This window comes from Ovis canadensis, chromosome 3, assembly GCF_042477335.2.
Source record: "Ovis canadensis isolate MfBH-ARS-UI-01 breed Bighorn chromosome 3, ARS-UI_OviCan_v2, whole genome shotgun sequence".
In the NCBI taxonomy this organism is placed as follows: Eukaryota; Metazoa; Chordata; class Mammalia; order Artiodactyla; family Bovidae; genus Ovis; species Ovis canadensis.
In genome coordinates, this window is record NC_091247.1 from 3,825,741 (window position 1) to 3,846,299 (window position 20,559).

The following is a 20,559-nucleotide window of genomic DNA, read 5'->3' on the forward strand; positions in this document are numbered from 1 at the left end:
AGTAGGGGAAACTGCTAGACCATTCAGGTATGACCTGAATCAAATCCCTTATGATTCTACAGTGGAAGTGAGAAATAGATTTAAGGGCCTAGATCTGATAGATAGAGTGCCTGATGAACTATGGACTGAGGTTCATGACATTGTACAGGAGACAGGGATCAAGACCATCCCCACGGAAAAGAAATGCAAAAAAGCAAAATGGTTGTCTGGGGAGGCCATACAAATAGCTGTGAAAAGAAGAGAGGCAAAAAGCAAAAGAGAAAAGGAAAGATATAAGCATCTGAATGCAGAGTTCCAGAGAATAGCAAGAAGAGATAAGAAAGCCTTCTTCAGTGATCAATGCAAAGAAATAGAGGAAAAGAACAGAATGGGAAAGACTGGAGGTCTCCTCAAGAAAATTAGAGATAACAAGAGAACATTTCATGCAAAGATGGGCTTGATAAAGGACAGAAATGGTCTGGACCTAACAGAAGCAAAAGATATTAAGAAGAGGTGGCAAGAATACACAGAAGAACTGTACAAAAAAGATCTTCATGACCCAGATAATCATGATGGTGTGATCACTCATCTAGAACCAGACATCCTGGAATATGAAGTCGAGTGGGCCTTAGAAAGCATCACTACGAACAAAGCTAGTGGAGGTGATGGAATTCCAGTGGAGCTATTTTCAAATCCTAAAAGATGATGCTGTGAAAGTGCTGCACTCAATATGCCAGCAAATTTGGAAAACTCAGCAGTGGCCACAGGACTGGAAAAGGTCAGTTTTCATTCCAATCCCAAAGAAAGGCAATGCTCAAGCTACCGCACAATTGCACTCATCTCACATGCTAGTAAAGCAATGCTCAAAATTCTCCAAGCCAGGCTTCAGCAATACGTGAACTGTGAACTTCCTGATGTTCAAGCTGGTTTTAGAAAAGGCAGAGGAACCAGAGATCAAATTGCCAACATCCGCTGGATCATAGAAAAAGCAAGAGAGTTCCAGAAAAACATCTATTTCTGCTTTATTGACTATGCCAAAGCCTTTGACTGTGCGGATCACAATAAACTGTGGACAATTCTTCCAGAGATGGGAATACCAGACCACCTGACCTGCCTCTTGAGAAATCTGTATGCAAGTCAGGAAGCAACAGTTAGAACTGGACATGGAACAACAGACTGATTCCAAATAGGAAAAGGAGTACGTCAAGGCTATATATTGTCACTCTGCTTATTTAACTTCTATGCAGTGTACATCATGAGAAACGCTGGGCTAGAGGAAACATAAGCTGGAATCAAGATTGCCGGGAGAAATATCAATCACCTCAGATATGCAGATGACACCACCCTTATGGCAGAAAGTGAAGAGGAACTAAAAAGCCTCTTGATGAAAGTGAAAGAGGAGAGTGAAAAAGTTGACTTAAAGCTCAACATTCAGAAAACGAAGATCATGGCATCCGGTCCCATCACTTCATGGGAAATAGATGGGGAAACAGTGTCAGACTTTATTTTGGGGGGCTCCAAAATCACTGCAGAAAATTAAAAGATGCTTACTCCTTGGAAGAAAAGTTATGACCAACCTAGACAGCATATTCAAAAGCAGAGGCATTACTTTGCTGACTAAGGTCCGTCTAGTCAAGGCTATGGTTTTTCCAGTGGTCACGTATGGATGTGAGAGCTGGACTGTGAAGAAGGCTGAGCGCCGAAGAATTGATGCTTTTGAACTGTCGTGTTAGAGAAGAGTCTTGAGAGTCCCTGGGACTGCAAGGAGATCCAACCAGTCCATTCTGAAGGAGATCAGCCCTGGGATTTCTTTGGAAGGAATGATGCTAAAGCTGAAACTCCAGTACTTGAGCCACCTCATGAGAAGAGTTGACTCATTGGAAAAGACTGATGCTGGGAGGGATTGGGGGCAGGAGGAGAAGGGGACGACAGAGGATGAGATGGCTGGATGGCATCACTGACTTGATGGACGTGAATCTGAGTGAACTCTGGGAGTTGGTGATTGACAGAGAGGCCTGGCATGCTGCGATTCATGGGGTCGCAGAGTCGGATACGACTGAGCGACTGAACTGAACTGGACTGAACTCTGCCCTTGGGAAGGTGGGTTGGGGATTAAAGCAAGGAGAGGAAGACACCCAGAGGATTTGGGCTCAGGACGTGGCCTGGCTGGGAGAGCCCAACCCAGGACAAGGCCTCTCTGATGGTCAGCGCCATAGGCTGAGCAAAGGTGAGGGGCAGTGATTCTGAGTCCTCTGTTCACAGCTGGCCTTGCTCACTTACAGCTGAGTGACCTTGAGAGCTGAGGTCACTGTTCATAAAAGGTGCAAAATCCCTGAGCACCCAGGGGTATCCTCAGTCACACTAACGCCCACTGACAGGCGTTCAGCCCAGGTGGGCCACCCCCCTCCTCCCTGGGCTCCAGCCCCCCATTTGCCAACCAGGGCTGCAGCTGGAGAAAGGCTGGACCTCCTGTCTGGAAGTCCAGGAGACAGGGAGTCGGGGTAGGGGGAGCGTGATCTCCTTTTCCTACTCCTCCTTCAGGACTGCTGTCCCAGCCGTGTATCGAGCTGGCCCGGACACGAGGTGCAGGACAGAAGGATGGTGCTAAGTCGCTTCAGTCGTGTCCGACTCTGTGCGACCCCATAGACGGCAGCCCACCAGGCTCCCCTGTCCCTGGGATTCTCCAGGCAAGAACACTGGAGTGGGTTGCCATTTCCTTCTCCAATGCATGAAAGTGAAAAATGAAAGGGAAGTCGCTCAGTCGTGTCCGACTCTTCTTGACCCCATGGACTGCAGCCCACCAGGCTCCTCCGTCCATGGGATTTTCCAGGCAAGAGTACTGGGGTGGGGTGCCATCGCCTCCTCCGGGGACAGAAGGATGGGGGTGCACAATCCGTGACTCCCACATCTCCAGGACTACACGACCACCGGCCCAGCACCCACGCCCGGTGGGGTTAGGGGTGGCCCGAAGCGCTAGGGGGCACAGGAGGAACGCAGCAAGCGGCGGGGCCTGGGGGACGCGCCGGGTCCACAGCGCGCGGTCAGCCCTCGGGGCGCGGCGCGCGAGCCCGCGGCCAGGCGGGGCTCCGGTGCACGCGCCGCCCGCGGGCCCGCGCAGGCCCTGGCTGTGCGCGCGCGCGCGCGGCCGCAGGCTCGCGGCCCGCCTTGCCTCCGCCGGTGTCCACCCCCACGGTCCTCCCGCTGGAGGGAGGCCGCTGCGCGCGGCGGGGCCCGCCCCTCACACCTGCGGCGGGCGGGGGGCGGGACGAGCGGAGGCGGGGCCGCGGCGGGGCCCGCCCACCCGGCCGGAGCCCGGGAGCCCGGGCGCAACCGAGCGGCGGGGCGCAACCGAGCGGCGCGGCCCAAGCGGCCGGTGGCGCGGCGCGGGCGCAGACAATGGGAGCGGCGCGGGCGCCGGCGCCGGCGGAGCCCTGGGCCCGGCGGGGACGGGAGGCCGCGCCATGAGCCCCGCAGGCGGGCGCCCCCCTGCGCCGCGCGCGGGCCGAGGCGAGCGGCCTCTGCTAGCCCGGGGCCCCACCCTGGGGCCGGCGATGTGCTGCTGGGGCTGAGAATGATGGTAGATTGCCAGGTGAGTGCCCCGCCCGGCCGCGATCGCCCTCCCAGTCGTCGCGGGTGGAGGGAGGACCGTCTGCCCCCCTACCCCGACTACCCCGCCCACACCGGACCCAGCCGGGAGGGAGAGTCCACGCAGAGCGCGCGCTTACGCAGTTCCATGTCCAGCCCCTCCTGGTACGATTGGGAAACTGAGGCCAGGAGAGGTACAGGGGCTGGCCCGGGGCCCACGCGGAGTCGCGTGGGAGGGGGGGGCAGACTCCAGAAGAGAAGGAAAGGTTCCAGCCTCCTAGCTCAGGGCTCAGCCACTCCCATGGAGTTTCCTTGGGGAAGGAGAGCCCCTGACATCCTGGGGGGACCCTTGTCCATCCCCTCCCCCTCCCACGAGGGGCCCTGTCCTCTCGGCCTCCCGACGTGCCCACAGACACACACAGTGACCTCACAGGTGGAGACCGTGGCATACATTCAGGGGAGCAGTGGACACGGAGATGACAAGGGGGAAAGAAGAAAGCTGTAGGAAGCAGCTCCACCAGGGGTCAGGACCATCCGGTCTCCTGGCAACAGGCTCAGGGCCCCAGGCTGAAGGACAGAGATGGCAGGGGCAGGTGGGCAGGTTCCTGGGAGTCGACCTGGGCAGGGAGCATCCCCAGAGCAGCCTGGAGAGGACAGTTTCTGGGGTCCTGCATCCACTGCTCTGGGCACCTGGAGCCACGATGAGGTTCGCCCCTAGTGGAGAGGGAGCTACGGGAGAGAAGTCCTCGGTTTACTCCGCTGTAATTTAGGGTGCATGGCTGGGGTGATCTCGAGGGTTCTACAGCTTGTAGAAGAGTCTGTTGGCCTTGGTTCTCCATCCATGACCCACTGTGCTCCGAGTCCTTGGAAAATACTATCTGTTCCCTTCAGGTCCTTCTGAACACGTGGCAGCCTGGAGGGCTGGGGACCTGGGTGGTGCAGAAGGAGGCAAAGCCCTGGATCACTCTTCCAGGGGCAAAGTGCCATCTCTGTTGGCACCTGGGATTCCTCATTTGGAAGGGGGTGGAGTTAGTTACCCCCGGCTGGAATGAGGAGGCATCCGGAGGGACCTGGGCACCAGGACAGTGGAGAGAAACAGGGAGACAAGGGCAGCTTCTGAGGTCCTGCACAACGCCCCTGGAGCCAGCCGGTCCGGCTCCTTTGCCCCTGTGAGGGAGAGAGAGCCGCTGCCTTGACTACACCCAAACAAAGGTGTGTGTTTTGTTTTCTGGTTTTTCCCTGTCTGGGTCTGCAGTGCTGGGGCTGATCACGAGGGGGCGGGCTGTGCCCACAGTGCTCAGTGGTGGCGACTGGCGCAGGGAAGGGACCCCGGGGAGTCCGGCTGCCTCCCACCCAACAGGCAGCTTTTATTACTAGACTCCACGTCCGCAATATGAGCGGCCCAGAGGCAGGAGGGGGCTCTGAGATCCTCTGTAGATTCAGCGACTGTGCCCCGGGCATTCACCCAGGAGCTTACGGCTCAGAGGGCAGATGGACAAAAAGCAGGAAAGTGAATCCATGGGCGAGAGAACAGCGTGTGCTCCTGGGAAATGAGTCAGGGTCCCAGAAGGAGGGTCAAGAACCCCTGTGGGGGGTGGTGTCTAAAAGGCCACCATGGTGACACTGATGCCTTGACCAGAAGGACAAGAGGCGCCAGCCTTGCGCACTCTGTGAGGAGTCTGGAAGGTCAGAGATGCAGAGACTTGGAGACAGAAGACATGCTGGCCGGAGAGGAAGTGAGACAGGGGCCAGCGTGGCTGAGAGCTGTGGGCGGAGGGCAGAGAGGAGGGCAGGGCGAGAGGTGGAAGGGTATCCTGCGGTCTGTGCCATGTGACAGAATCCCCCTCCCTGGGTGCTTACAGGGACACACATCGACCATCTCACGGTGTCTGGGACCAGGGGGCTGGGCTGGGGTCTCAGCCGGGGTGGGTCCGTCTGTGAAACCATTCATGGGTTATTGGTGGGATTCACCGAGGCAGTGGATGTGCAGAGAGGTATTCATTCTGGAAGGAGATGCCCTGTGTTCAGGGGTGATTTGAGGAGGGGAATGTGATGCTGTATGTGAGGGTGATGCCTGGGTCTGGCGTCTGTTGAGTGCCCTGGCTGTACTTGGCCGGGGTAGCGGAGAGATGGCTTGGCCCCAGGAGCCAGGTGTATTCGTTTACTGTGGCTGCGGTAACAAAGTACCATAAACCATGTGGTTCAAATCAACAGAGATTTATAGTCTCTTGGTTCAGGAAGCCAGAAGTCCAAAATCAAGGTGTCGGCAGCACCAGGCCCTCTGAAGCCTCTAGAAGGGGGATCCTTCCTCGCCTCTGCCAGCCTCTGGTGGTTGTCAGCAATCCTTAATGTTCCTCGCCTTGTAAGCACACCGCTCCAAAGTCCGCTTCTGTCCTCACTTGGCCTCCTCGGTGTGTTTGTGTCCAGTCTTCAGTCTTGTCTTCTTATAAGGACACTGGCCATTTGATTAGGGCTCTGCCCACTCCTGAATGACCTCATTTTGATCACATCTGCAAAGGCCCTATATCACTTATATGGGAAATCTTAAAAAAGAAATGGTACAAATGAACTTATTTACAAAACACAAACAGAATCACCAATGTAGAAGACAAACTTACGGTTACCAAGGGTGGAGGCGGCGGGAGGGATAACTTGGGAGACTAGGGTTGACATATACACACAACCATACATAAGGTAGGTCATTAATAAGAACCCACTGCATAGCACAGGGACCTCCACTCAGTGCTCTGTAACGGCCTGTACAGGAAAAGAATCTAAAAAAGAGCGAATGTATGTATACGTGTGGCAAGTCCCTTCAGTCATGTCTGATGCTTTGTGATGCCAGGAACTACATAGCCAGCCAGGCTCCTCTGTCCATGGGGTTCTCCAGGCAAGAAAACTGGAGTGGGTTGCCATGCCCTCCCCAGGGGATCTTCCTGACCCAGGGACCAAACCGCAGTCTCCTGCGTTGCAGGCGGATTCTTTACCACGGAGCCGCTGGGGAAGCCTGAATATGTGTATATGTATCAATATAAATTGTCACTTTGCTGTACAGTAAGTAGAAACTAACACAAAATTGTAAATCAACTATACTCCAATTAAAAAAAAATTTTTTTAAGTGCTTCTAAAAAATCCTATTTCCACATCAGGTCTTATTCACAGGTGCATGAGGTTAGGACTCCAACTTATATGTTGTGGGAACACAGGACAAGGGCATTGGAGTGATCCTACCCCCGAAGGCCAGGTTCCCACATGTCCGCAGGGCTGGGGGAGCGTTTGGGTCTGATCAGGTCTCTAGGATGTGGCCCCTGGCACAGGGCTGTGGGGTGTGAGTGGAGCCTGGGGGTGCCCGGTCAGGGACAGCCCAGCTCCCTGGCTTGGGGGTGTCCTGGCACAGCACCAGCAGGTGGCACCGTGCCCTGCTGGTGGCCACCCTCAGTGGCCACATGACAGAGACAAAGGTCTCACCTTGTAGTTGCGAGGAGACGCTCAAAATTGTAAACAGACCAGGCCCGCAGTCATTTCAGGGGTGACGCACGGTGGAGGAAACCAAACAGGGCGGGGCCGCAGGGGAGTGACTGGGTGGTGACCTGGATGGGCAGCCAGTGAGCCTGGCCCGGGTCAGACCCACGTGGGTTGTCAGTTCTGCATTTTTCCTGCTTTACCTGCAAGCCGAGCCGGCTGTTCTCAGCTGCTCGCAGGGGCCCCTGCAGCTATGATTACCCTGGCGGTTTCCAGACAGTTCTCCCATTACTGCAGGGCCAGGGACCGTGTGTCCCAGATGTGGAGGGGGCGGGAGGAGAGGGACCCTGAAGGCAACCACGGAGATGGATGGGCATGCAGGTGGCGGCTGGAGAAGCCCCTTCCCCAGAGACCCTGCCCAAAGAAGAGGCGATGCTGCGTTGATTTTCCTGCTGCCCACCTGGGGGGGGTTCTGCCCTGTTGTACAAAGCTGGGCGTTCCCTTTGGAGCTGCGAAGCAGGGGCTCTGGGCTCCCCGAGGGAGAGTGGGCATCGCCGGGCATCAGTGAGATGCAGCAAAGTGCCCCGCGTGGCCCTGGCCTGGGAAATGTAAGCCATCTCTTACCGCGGCTCTCGGGTGCTTCTGAATCTTACGAGGCCGGGGCCAACAGCCCTTGGCGGTGGGTCACTGACTGGTTCACACAGCAGATCCTTATCCATGGAGACTCAGAGCTGAGCAATTGGCCTGCACGGAGCACCTTGGCTTCCATCCAAGGGGATAACACCCTGTAGAGGAAGAACGCAGGGACAGGGGACAGGGCAAGTGATAAATCCATGGGGAAGGCTCTGGGCCGGGAGCCTGGGGACCTGGCTCTGCTGGCCACTCTGCCGTCAGGGGCACACCAGCCATGAGGCCAACCCTCCGTGGAGTGACCCCACACCTCCATCCGTCGCAGGGCGCGTGCCTGCTAACGACAGCCAGCCCGTGGCACTTTCCCTCTGCCCACGCTTTGGCCACAACGTCTCGTTCTATCTGCAGGATGGCTCGTCTGCCGTAGCCACTGATGGTTGGGGAAACTGAGGCCCTGGAAGTCCAAGGGGGCTCCCACAGCCAGCTGGCGGCAGGGCTGGTAGGGGCACGTCTCTGTGTGCAGACAAGCCTGGGAGGGGCTGGGTGTGGGTGCTGGGGCCAAATTCCTTCCAATTACAGTGGGCTCCCAACGGTCAGGGCAGGGCCGGCCCCAAGGTGGTGGTTAACAGCCGGAGCAGAGACATAAACAGAGCTAATGAACCCCTTTCGCCCTCTCCCCACTATAATGAAGGCCTTGGACTCTGTGCTCTGCATTTTCTCAGGATTCTGGGTTTTTGAACCTCAAAAAATCTTCTCCTAGGGTCATGGCTGGGAGGTCTCCCTGGGCAGGGGGCGAATGAGGTTTGGGGAACTTGATGAGTCCTCCTGGGGCAGCCAAGCCAGGGAGAGGGAGGTGGAGATAAGAGGGCATCCCCCTAAAAATGATAAGCCCCGGGAGAAAGAGTTCCCATGGCAACCTGGAGCAGTCGCTTGGCAACTGCAGGTCCCCAAAATACTTGCCTGCAGGAAGGCTCAGGGCCGGGGCTTTCCCATGGACTGTGTGTACACCTTAGCTACTCTTTGTGGCTGACCCACACCACCCTCTACTTCCACCCAGCAGCTTCACCCTCTGAGCTTTCCTGAGGGAAACCCTAGCCTTCTCCCCCACTCCCCATCACCCCAGCCTGCCAGCCAGCCATCTGGCATCAGGCCTGGCCCCTAGCAACGTCCATTTCCTGAAAACCTGTGTGACAGCTGATGGTAGCAGAATGTCATAAAATGCAGGGTCAGAGGGCACAGTGGATGGAGCCAGGCATCAGCCAGAGCTGGGGAGAGCACGGCGCCTTATGCTTTGTACCCCTTGCAACCTGAAACCATGAGCAAGCTAGCCTGGAGCAGGATGGCCAGGCAGGCTGTGGATGGAGGGGGGCAGTAGGTGGAGCCTCTGGAATAGGGGATTTTGGTTCTGGGCCAGTTTTGAGACTGGCTGTGTGACCCTGGCATGCCCCTTCTTGCTAGCCTCAGTTTCCCCATCTGTAGCCCCATCTACCCTTGTATCTCTGTGTTCACCATTCAGTGCGTCAATGGTGCCACTTATGGGGCCCTGGGGTGGGGGTGGGGGGGCCAGGACCAGGCCAGCCACCGTTTCTTCTTCCTCTGCCCACCTGCATCCATCTCCATGCTCAAGGGGAGGCAGGCGGCCTTGTGGGGAAGGCCACTGGCTTTGGAGACGGACACCTGTGTCTGTACCCCAGCTCAGGGCTTAGCCTCGAGTGGCCTGGACCCGGCACTAATCCCTGGTGTGAGGACACGGGGGTGCCGTGGGGAGGGAAGACAATCCGGCCCTGTGGGCCTCCCATGGGCCGCTTTACTTTGTGGGAGCTGATCCTGTGTCCAACGGAGCCAAGCCCATGGATAAGGGCCGTGTCTGGCCGGGATGGAGCCCCTGACCCCAGGAGAGAAGGGCATGTTGGAATGGAGGGAGCCTGGTTGGGGCCAGGCCACCCAGGGGTTGGATTTGGGAGCTGGGCAGGGTGTGAGCCCCTCAGACATTCTCTGGGGAGGGCAGTGAGGGATGGGACTGCTGGTGACCGCCCCCCACCCCCATACACACAGGGGTTTCTGGATGCCCTCAGGGAGCCAGCATCCTAGTCTGAGCGGGTCCATGCACTCTCTAAGTGACCTCAAGCCATCACCATCTGTGCCCCCCTGGCTGCACCTGTCAAAGGCGGAGGGGGCGTGCCCACCGCCGGAGTTGGGGGAGGCTCCGGTGGTACCCGGTAATGCGCTGGGCGTGCGGGCTATACGCGGGGTAGGGGGTCCTGACCACCCTGGCCTTGACTGCCCAGCCCCACCCCCGGCCCTGTGGAGCGCCGCGGGGGGAGGGGGCGGGGCGAGGGCGGCGCAGACAATGGCCCGGGTCCGGGGCGCCGGCGGCTGTGCCCGGAGCGGGGCGCGGGGGCGCGGCCGGCCTGGCGGCGAGAGCGGGCGGCGCTCCTCTGCCCGGGTTCATGCTGGTGGTCCCGCCGCCGCCGGGCGCGCGGGCGGATGAGGTGAGCCACGGCCCAGCGGGCGGCCCGGGAGGAGGGGCAGGAGGGAACCACAGGGCGGGGACGCTGCCACCTCCTGGGTTTTGCCCCCGGGCGGGAGCGCCGTTTACCGAATTGAAGCCGCTGGGCTCTCCTACTCACCCCGCCCCACTGCCCCCTCAGGGTAAGAGGCGGAGGGTCCCACCCCGGGGTCTGGGGGCACCCCAGATCCTCTCCCACTTTCTGGCTTGGGGATCCAGAACCGGTTGGCTTGGAGAAGGCACAGGGCCTCTTCTGGTACCACCGGTCAGTCCAGATGTGCCCACCTGACTGTTTGGAGCTGGGATGGGGAGGGGCAGTCGTCTGGCCTGGCCAGTGAGTGGCCCTGAGCCCAGGAACCGCCCCCCCCCCCATCCACCTCCTCCCCTCTTGGGAGTCTCCCCTGATCACCGGTCTTGTCCCAGGAGGCCCTTTCCCAGTAACTGTCCAGCTCAGAACTGAGAGTGAGAATGTGGTGGAGGGGAGGGGCAGAGGACGCTCTTTAAGCCCCAGGGCTGCCTGCGCCTGACTCCATTCCAGAGAGATTCTTGCCGGGGTCCACTCCCATCTGTGTGGGCTGTGGCAAAGGGTGGGGGAGCCCAGCCCGGACCATCCCCCTCGCCATCTATCAGGGAGGCCCTGACTCCCCAGGGCATTGGGAGGTGAGGCTGTCTAGAGGTCAGAAGGGAGAGAGAAGTCTGGGTTGGGGAAACTCAGGCCCTGGAAGGCTGCCTTCCCTGAGCAACGTCCCCAGGCAGGCGGGCTTCTAGGAACCTCCAGGCCCCTGTTTGCCGGAAAACCTGGCTGACCCGCTGCTCCAACTCCCCTGACTGGCCCTGCCTCCTGTCTCCGCTCCCAACTGCGTTCTCTGGAAAGCATTTTAGGGACAGGTTGGCAGACGGGGCCTTGCCCTTCTGCTTTGACCATCCCTCATGCGCCTCTCCTGCCTTGCTGCGTCCTCCAAGAGGAGGCAAGAACCAGGGAGACTGGCTAGGGTTTGCAGCATCCAGGCAGGTGGGTCCCTGCACTCTTCGGTGTCTTGGCAGTCTCACCTTGTGGACTCCTGGAAGTCAGAGTGTGTGAAGCGTCTGGCCCAGGCACAAGCAAGCCCTATACAGGTGCCGTGCATGTGCGTGTTCACTCGCTTCTGTCGTGTTTGACTCTTTGTGAACTTGGGGACTATAGCCCACCAACTCCTCTGTCCATGGGATTCCCCAGGCAAGAATACTGGAGTGGGTTGCCATTTCTTCATCCAGGAGATCTTCCCAACCCAGGGATCGAACCCGCATCTCTTATGTCTCCTGCATTGGCAGGTGGGTTCTTTACCGCTAGCACCACCTGGGAAGCCCATAGGTGGCAGGAGATGTCTTTTCCCCTCCAGGAAGGCAGGTGGCCAGGTGGTCCATTGGCTGTGTGGACAAGCCGTGACTGCCCTCGAGGAGCTGGAGGCAGGTCCCCAACTTGAATTCACCCCTGTGGGGAAACAGGGGGCCCGAGAAGTTGAGACAGTTGCCCAGGCCATATGGTGAGATGGCCTTCCTCCCTGAGGCTGGTGTTCCAGGCCTCTGACCTCCAGCACTCCACCACCCCACCCTATCATAAGGTATACTGACCAGGAGGTTGCCCTTTGATCTTCTAGTTACTGGGAGTTGAAGTTCAAGGGCGAGGCAGTCCACCTGGCCTGAGGTCCTGGCTGGCTCGGGAGCTGGCAGGTGGGCAGTGCCGGGTGTGGAAGGGCTGGACTGGCAGCAGATGATGGCAGTGCTCCAGGATTTCAAGAGCAGTTTCCTCCGCAGCCCGTTGGGTCCAGGAAATCCCTGCACAGGGTCAGGCCTCATTCCCCTCTCACTCACCGTGCCAGGAGTGGGCTTGGAGCGTCCCTGAGGAAGTATGCTTTCCAGGCCTGGGGGCACGAGGTGGCGGCGTCTGCCAGTAGGGCGGGGGTCGTGGGCCTGGGTGTGCCGTCTTACACCTGTGTACCTTGGGAGCCTCCCCGGCCTCTGAGTGAATATGTGACCATGTGTCAACCCGGCGGTAGTTGAGCGAGCACATGTGTGAAAGGACATGTGCAGACACATGGCAGGTGCCTGGGGAAGGGAGAGCGCGCATTGAGAAAGCGTGTGCACACGCATGCGGGCATCTTGCTTGTTCAAGGCACCAGGCCCGAGCCTTGGCCGTGAGGAGGCCTGAGTGTTCATGCCAGACCCCCCGGCCTCTCATCTTTGAACGGGCAGGCAAGCTCACCAGCTCACAGGGCTCTAAGGTGCTCGGCGCACACCTGGCACATGCTGGTGTGCTCTCGCCCGGCAGTCGCACGGAGACCTGTCCAGCTCGTGGAGACTCCCCCGGCAGGGGAGGCCACCTGGTGCCTTGATGCCCTCTCGCCAGTCCCAGGTATGAGCAGGCGGAGGTCGAGAGGGAAGGCCCTGGCGTCTTGCCTTCTGTGGGAGATACCAGGGAAGGAGCAAAGTCCAGGGCTGGGCAGAGGGACAGTGGGTGGCAGGAGGGTGGGACAGAGGCTGTGCAGCTCAGCCCCAGAACCTGGAAACCCAAGGCGTCTTCACCCTGCCACCCCCACGGCCTGCAGGAACTCCATTGCTGGAGAAGAAGTGTGGGAAAGAGGGCAGCGGGCACCCCCCACCACCACCTGGCAGCCATCTGGAGCTCCAGGTCCTTTCCAGAGGCCGGGACAGCTTAAGAGGTCCCCTCTGAAAGGGCAGCCCTGGCCCCCCGCAGGCGGGTGGCGGGGTGGGTGGTGGCACCGGGCACTCAGTGTCCCTGGCACGGCAGGCAGCCTTCTCACCACAAGAGCCCGTTTGTCCTGCCTCCCCTGGCCCTGAAGCTCCCAAGTGACCAGGCTGAGCTGGGCACAGGGGCTTGACTGTGGGCTCGGCTTCCTGCCCCACAGGCTTGGCTTCCCTTCGGGAAGGGGCTTCTTCATGGCCAGACCACTGCAAAGCAAACTCTTTGTAGCCAGTGAGCAGAGTTCCATTCCCCAAGAATCATTACTGAGCAGGGAATTCAGGAACGAGGAAAAAATCTCCGGATTGAACCAGAGCTGAACTGACTGCCCACCTCCCCCAACCGATATCCCCAGGCAGGCGGGCTTCTGGGAACCTCCAGGCCCCTGTTTCCCGGAAAACCTGGCTGACCTGCTGCTCTGACTCCTCTGACCGGCCCTGCCTCCCATCTCCGCTCCCAGCTGTGTTCTCTGGAAAACATTTTAGTAACAGGTTGGCAGACAGGGACTTGCCCTTCTGCTTTACCGTCCATCATGTGCCTCTCCTGCCTTGCTGCCTCCTCCAGGAAGCTTTCCTGGTCATCTTCCCAGAACAAAGTAGGTGGCCCCGAACTGTTGAATATTTTCAAGTCCTGGAACTTGGAAGCTGGAGGAGCCACCTGGACCAGGGAGTGTTTGTTGAGAGCCCACAGTGTGCCAGGGGACCGTTCTAGGCATCAATGTGTCAGGGGAACAGACTCCCTGCTCTCAAGGAGCTCACTCCCATTCCCATTTTTAAGAGAGGAAAGAACTAAAAAATGCTCAGAACACCAGTATCTTTTGTGCTCCTGTGATGGTGTATGCGTGCGTGTGTGAGTGACATAGTCATCCATCTACTGATCGACTGGGCCAGGCATCATTCCAGCCACTTGGGCATGAGGGGCGAACAGGGCAGATTGAGCTAGAGCCCAACTGAGTTGGGGGACACAAACCAATCCCACAGTGGATGGTTCTTTTATTGACATTTTATTAATGTTACTTTCTTAGCTCCTCCTTATTCAGAGTTGCAGCTCTCCAGTCCCATCGTTCAGTCACTAGGTCGTGTCCGACTCTGCAACCCCATGGACGTTAACCTTCAGGCTCCTCTGCCCATGGGATTCTCCAGGCAAGAATACTGGAGTGCGTTGCCATTCCCTTCTGCAGGGGATCTTCCCAAGCCCGGGATTAAACCCCAGTCTCCTGCATTGGCAGGTGGGTTCTTTACCATCTGAGCCACTAGCGAAGAGCCCCAGCTAGATCCTGCTGGGCACGAAGCCAGTGGGAGCGGCTGGGGCAAGGCCCGGATTCTCAGATTCTTGGCTTCTTGGCAACTTGTGTGACTCAGTGGGCCAGCGGATGGGCAGCCGGAGCAGGGGAGCCCTGCAGCGGGTGAATCAGTAATCAGAGCAGCCGACCGCGGGGTTACTGTCCCGCCTGGGGCGGGGCCAAGCCTCAGCTGCCAAAATAAGCACTGCCCCCTCTGCGGTCCTGTTGGCTCAGCTGGTAAAGAATCTGCCTGCAATACAGGAAACGGGAGACCCCGGTTCAATTCCTGGGTCAGGAAGATCTGCTGAAGGGATAGGCTACTCACTCCAGTATTCTGGCCTGGAGAATCCCATGGACTGTGTAGTTCATGGAGTCCCAGAGTCGGACTGAGCGACTTTCACTTTCCTCTGCCTTTCTTCCTAGGGCTCTGCCTTTCTGACAGGCCCTTACTTCTCCCCAGCCTGGAAGAGGGGACAGAGCCTCCCCGTTAAGGCATGTGACCTTTCATACAAGTCACTCTGAGGCTCTGGCCCCTGATGGTCCTCCTCTAAAGAGGAACCCCTGCCAGTGGAAATAAGAGCAGAATCATCCTCAGCTCTTAGAAAAAGCTGGGAGCAGTTTGGGAACACCAGCCTCAAAAGCCAGCCTGCTGTGTGGCTTTGGGTGAGTCTGCAGCTGTCTCTGAGCTTCTGGCCCCAAGCTGCTCACCTGCAAACCTGCCTCATACATTGTGACTGTTAAACGATACCCACACTGGCACATCAGTGAACAGCAGAGATGAGGGGGAGGCGGGGTGGACCCCTGACTCCGGCTTAGAAGTTGGATGTGGGGGAGGCAGAGAAGGACATGAAGCTGGACGTCATACAAGGGACCAACCATCCTCCCTGCTGACAGGGACCCAGCAGCGCCAAGCTGGACTTGTGCTGCCAGGAACAAATCCACTTTAACCCAGAACTGAACAGAGGAAAGCAGGCTGCCCTGGGGACCTGACAGGCCCAGGCATAGCCCTGGGCATGGCACTGACCCACTGTGTAGTCTCAGGCAACTTGTTTGCCTTCTCTAGGCCTCAACTGTCTCAGTTTTACAACAGAGTATAATTACAGTGGCTTCATCTGTTTCACAAATGCTGAGTGCAAAGGTGCTTTGTCCCACTGAGGAGCACCAGGGACAGGGCCAAGCTGGGTTCTGGGGTTTGGGCTGGGACTGGGGGGACGTCAGTAGCTGCTTCTGCCTGCGAGGCTTCTAAATGTGGGCGTTTGCCTTGGAGGGAACCCCCGCCCCAGACCACAGCCCCTTTCCCGGTTTGGGGGGCTGAGTCAGTGGCGTGCATGGCTGCAGCGTCACCCCTACCTTGCAGAGCCAGGCCGGTGGTGACCGTCTGTTGAGTGACTTGATGATGTGCCTCGGGTTCCCAGAAACGAGAGGGAGGAGAACCGGGGCTGCCCCCCAACCCCCAGCAGGACCCGGAGTCAAGTCGAGCCTGCAGGAAAGAGGAGTGAAAACCTGGCCCTGGGCCTCTGCTGGCTGCTTCCTGGACAGGATGTTGTGCTGAGCAAACAGCCTGAAGAGGAGTCACCACTCTGGCTCTGAGTCACAGCGCGCCTAGCGACAGCCCAGCAGTGTTTATAAACAGTGCGTTTCACACGGGGCCTGCACCCCGCCCCCACCCCCGCCCTGAGCCTGGAGGGGATGCCCAGATGCAGGAGGCAGCAGGACCCTCTCCCTCCACCCTGGAATCCCTGCCCCCCCCCCCCAAGAGCGGAATTCAGCGCTCACGTCTGTGCGTACACGCGTGTCCACCAGTGGGGTTTTGTCGATCTGAGCTCCGTGTGTGGCTGGCCACGTGCCTTATTCTGGGGCCACCTGCATCGTGGGCAGAGCGCTAACGGCAGGTCACATGCCCAAGGTGTCCTGGGACAAGTGTGGGAGGCAGGTTAGCATCTCAGGGCTGGTGTGAATGTCCCCCGAAGCCGCGCCCACCCGGAGCTCCATGCACTGTAGGGGCACGGGGATGGAGGTGGAGGAAAGTGTTGGGCGGGCGGCCGGTGTTGCAAGTGGAACGCCCCTAACCGTCCCAGCCCCAGAGCCCTGGCCGTCCATGTCCCGTCTCCGTTCCAGGCTGTGACAGTGATGGGATGGGCCATGTGGTGACACAAGGCCGGCAGGGAACAAAGGCGCCTCTGCCGTCCCGCAACGCCGGTGGGAGGTGGGGTGGGCGGGCCCCGCCCCACGCCCCGCCCTGCACCAGGCCCCGCCTCTTCGGGGCTCCGGCCTTTCTTGCCTGCAGCTGGTCCTGTCCTGCCCCCTAGCCTGTGACTCAGGCCCTCGGCCTTCCGAGCGGCTCGGGGCCCACTGCTCTGCGGCAGCCCTGCCTGGGCCTGGCCTAGCTTGCAGAGGAATGGCCTAAATGGCTCCGAGGCCAGGTTGACCTGTGCAGAAGGTTGGGGTCATTGGAGAAGAGCGCTCAGGAGCCATGGGCGGTAGACGTGCCAATTGGCACGGAGCTTGGTACCAGGGAAAACACTCAATAAATGCCTGTCGAATCTAAGGCATGAACACACAGGCATACCTCACTGGGCAGCCTGTTCCCTGTTGGTTCCTGTAACCCCACCCTCGCTTCCTCAAGGGCCTCTGGACGCTCCCCCCCTCACCCTCAAATGTGTCCACACAATTGGAAAGGCTTGTTGGTCCCCACACTGCCCACTGATCCCTGCCACGGGCACTGGGCCCGGGTCTCCTTTTTCACCCACTGTTCCAAAGGCTGGGGAGAGCTCACTGGTCCATGTCCAGGGCAGGCAAACCACATCAAGGGATGCCCGAGGTCATACGACCAGTCAACTGGCAACATGGCAGAGAGAGGCCAAGGGTGGGGTCCTCCCAGGGCCCTGCCCCCCACCCAGGGCTGTCCCCCACCTCACCCAGGTCCTGCTGGGGCCTGCCCGGGGCTTCTCCCCAACAAGATTGAGCACTCAGGGGAGCCCTGCTATGCCAGCCTGTCCTCAGGAAGGTAGATCAGACCATGTCTGCCAGCCCTCTTGGCCTCACCTCTGTGGGACCAGGGCTGCCTTGCGGTGCCCAGTGCATGCTTGCTGCTTTTAGACAAACGTTTCCAAGTTATCCCCTGGGACCCGGTTGTAGGGCTGCATGCTGAGCACCCAACAGGCCTCAGAGTGTCCTCTGGAGCTTGCTCTTGGAGGCAGAGCCAGGCCATGGTACCCCCAGTGCAGGACTAATCTCCGCCAACATCCACGGAGTGTGTGTTGAGTGTCAGGCCCCGGGGCAGGCGCATGACCATGGGAAACGATCAGAGTGTTGCCCAGAAACCAGGCCTGTGCTGAGTTCTTGTCGAATCCGGCAGTGTCCTTGTGCTCATTTGACAGATGAGGAAACCAAGGCCGCCAAGTCGCTGGCCCAGAGTCCCAGAGCTGCTAACAGAGAGCCCGGTCACCTCTGCTGTTTCTCAAAGGTCCAGATTAAGTGTCTCTGTGAGCAGAAGGGCCAAGGTGGCTGGGGAGAAGGAGCAGGGGGTCCAAGGGGAGGTGAGCTTGGGGCTGACTCAGAGGAGTCTGGAGGTGGGTACAGCGAGGACTCTGAATTCTTTTGTGGGTTGGACAGAAGCCTTTGGAGGAGTTTTAGTGTGGGAGACACGTACTGGGTGCAGGCTTGAGGGAGGGTGTTGGGGGGGGGCAGGAAGGCTGCAGCCTCAGGGTCTACCTGAAACCCCCTGCCCCTTAGCCCACCCACCTCCAGATGCCCACCCACATCCCCTAGAGCAGGGGTCCCCAGCCTCCGGGCTGTGGACTAGTACCTCCTGTCAGATCAGCGGCGGCCTCAGGTTAGAAATAAAGTGCACAGTAAATGCAACATGCTTGAATCATCCCCAAACCGTACCCCTCACCCCCAGTCCGTGGACAAACTGTCTTCCATGAAATCGGTCCCTTGCACCAAAAAGTTGGGGACCTCTGCCCTAGAGAACCCCTGCTGCAGAGCTCCCCCGTCCAGGGCGTCCTTCCATGAAAGAAATTCTCCTGCTCCAACGGTGTGGTTGGGGTATGTGAAACTGTAATTTGAAAACCTCTGTATACCACACCCCCTCCCATAACGGATCAAAAACAGTGAGGCTCAGAGAGAAGAGGAACGTGCCTGTCCCAGAGGAAGGCAGTGTCAGATGGGGGCAGGAACTAGGTCTCGGTTCCCCGGCTCTGAGCGGCCTCCTCTGCTGGGTCCCCTGCGCCCCCAAAGCCACCGGAAGAGGATGTGAAATGCTAGCTAGCTTAGAGAGGCAGGGCTTGGCGCCAGGCAGGCAGTCTGGGCCCCTGCCTCTCCTCCAGGAACTGGGGGCCTGATGTGCCTGTGGGCTGGCTCCGGAGCCCCGGTCCACCCCCCTCTCCTCTCGGCCCCCGCGATCCTGTGTGCCCAGCCGGCCACCCACCAGGGCCCGAGAAGGGTAAGGAGGCAGCCCAGCCTTTGGGTCACACTGGTATCTTTAGCTGTGGGGATCTGGGCTCTGAACGCTGAGGCAGGGAAGGTACATATGTGGGCTCTGCAGAGGTGTGCACAGACATAGGACCCGGACTCTCCCTATGACATCTTGGGCAAGTCCCTGCTCCCTGCGGCCTCAGTTTTTCCATTTGTCAAATGGGTATGTTGGACTCAACTCATAGGTTTCAGTGTCTGGTCTGTGGCAAAATGAGAGAAATGGAGACAAGGTCATGAGTTTGCCTTAAAGCCAAATATATTCATTTAGTGACTGCCTGTTCTTTTTTGATCGTATGCCCTCTTAGTTACTTTTGGGGGATCTTTTCTGAAATGATGATAATGATGATGGCGACAGTTTTTTGGTTTTTTTTTAACTACCCTACTTGGCAAAATAAACAGTTGCTAACCCTAGATTGGTCCCGGCCATTTAAAATTAAATCCCATGTCTAGGTGGCAGACGTGGAGGAGTTCTGAGGGCTGAGTGATGGGGAAGGCTTCCAAAATGAGACAGTGGCTTAAGAGGAAACAGAGGGGTTCAGGTCTCACAGCACCCAGCTGGACTCACTCCTGGCTGGTGGCTGCACTGGCTGAGCTGTCTTGATCTCTGTGACTTGTCCCTGGGTGGTGATTTTTTTCTCCCAAGCAGGGGAAGTGAGGACAGGGCCTCAGGGTGTTGGGGACACAGCTGGGCCCTCCCCGCAAGACAGCAGATCTGAGCTGGAACTACTGGCCGGGCTTGGGACAGTCCATCCGCCCTTGGCTGGCCCTCAGCCTGGTAGGAGCAGGAATTCCTGGCCCTGCTTGTCACAGGAGCAGGTATGACAGCCACGCGGGTAATGCCAGGCCTAGGTACTCGGGAGCCTAACTCCACTGGGGCCAGCGGACGGGCAGGCAGACTGGCAGAGGGCCTCCCCGGGAGCCCATCCCAGGCCCACCTGCCTCCCTGTGATGGCCCCGCAAGCCAGGCCCGCCGAGCCCAGGGGCAGGAAGGGCTGGGTGTTCCTCGCCTGTGTCTCTGTGGTGACTGCCAGAAGGTGGGCCATCGCCCGCCACGCTGCCCTCCAGAGCCCCACATCTTGGCCAAAGACACCTCTGCCGGCACCCGCCACTGAGGTGAGTTTCCAGGGCAACAGGTGCTTCTAGGTTGTGGCCGGCGCCCTCGACTTCCTCCCCTCCCATCAGAACTGGTTGAAGGAGTTTGGCTGGAAATTGCCTGGAGAGGCTCCATCTCCCAATATGGATGTGAGTGAAGCGGCTGGTGGGGGGCAGGGTGGGGAAGAGGCTTGCTTGCCACTGGTACCCGTGTATGCCCACCCGGCTGGCCGCCTGTCTCCCTGCTCCCGCCTGGGCGGGGTGGCGTGGCTGGGGATTGTCTTAGCGGCTCCTGTTCGAGTAATTCTTCTTAGATTACAAAGCTTCTGTGCACTGTTTTATCTTCTGCTCCCCTGAGAGTCAAGTGGTAGTGGTATTACTATTCTTACTATTACCTCCATCCTCCTGATGGAGAAACTGAGGCTCTGGGAGAGGGAACTGAAGCTAGGAAGGTGCAGAGCAGGGACCCAAATACAGACCTGGGCTCTGCATTTTAAGAGAGTTTCCCAAGCCTGCAGGCCCCCTCCTCCACCCTGGGTGCAGCAGTCTGCCGGTCATTGTGGGCTTTTCGAGGGACGAGACCCTGCCTCTCTGATCTCTCTCTGTTCTCATGTGTCGGGCTCAGTTGCAAGTCTCAGTGGCCATTTCCTCCTGTTTATGTCCTCTCCTTTTCCCTGCCACCCCATGCAGCATGCAGGATCTTAGTTCCCCGACCAGGAGTCAAACCCATGCCCCCTGCATTGGGATCCAGGAGTCTTAACCACGGGAGTCCCTCCCCCTTCTGTTTCTCTTCCTCCCTCC

General features: G+C 58.7%; 2 protein-coding genes and 1 long non-coding RNA gene across 14 annotated transcripts in view; 1 reads left to right on the plus strand and 2 right to left on the minus strand.

Annotated features, from left to right (window-relative positions):
• Window positions 1-3,293: 3,293 nt before the first annotated feature.
• The window catches only part of RALGDS (ral guanine nucleotide dissociation stimulator), a 48,551-nt gene continuing 31,285 nt past the window's right edge, over window positions 3,294-20,559 (plus strand). For 3 of the 12 annotated variants that reach the window (XR_011255076.1, XM_069579966.1, XM_069579969.1), the window contains exon 1: window positions 18,445-18,634. Coding sequence is in view for 9 of the 12 variants with exons in the window: in XM_069579966.1 (XP_069436067.1) it covers window positions 18,533-18,634 (102 nt within the window). In the remaining 3 variants the exon portion in view is untranslated. Of the gene's footprint in view, window positions 3,569-10,007; window positions 10,149-18,314; window positions 18,635-20,559 lie in introns of those variants that run through there. The other 9 variants (XR_011255078.1, XM_069579975.1, XM_069579973.1 and 6 more) reach the window with 8 other exon arrangements.
• On the minus strand, window positions 5,766-16,383 carry LOC138435389 (uncharacterized). The gene is made up of 6 exons (XM_069579976.1): window positions 16,258-16,383; window positions 15,964-16,098; window positions 15,538-15,667; window positions 11,777-12,250; window positions 11,216-11,636; window positions 5,766-7,811 (listed from the first exon to the last, which is right to left on the minus strand). Exons 1-5 carry the CDS (start codon window positions 16,329-16,331, stop codon window positions 11,631-11,633), a joined length of 819 nt encoding a protein of 272 aa, XP_069436077.1. The 5' UTR covers window positions 16,332-16,383; the 3' UTR covers window positions 5,766-7,811; window positions 11,216-11,630.
• Window positions 13,888-14,648, minus strand: LOC138435390 (uncharacterized). Its single transcript, XR_011255079.1, has 2 exons — window positions 14,513-14,648; window positions 13,888-14,301 (listed from the first exon to the last, which is right to left on the minus strand). It is a non-coding gene; the product is annotated as an uncharacterized lncRNA (long non-coding RNA).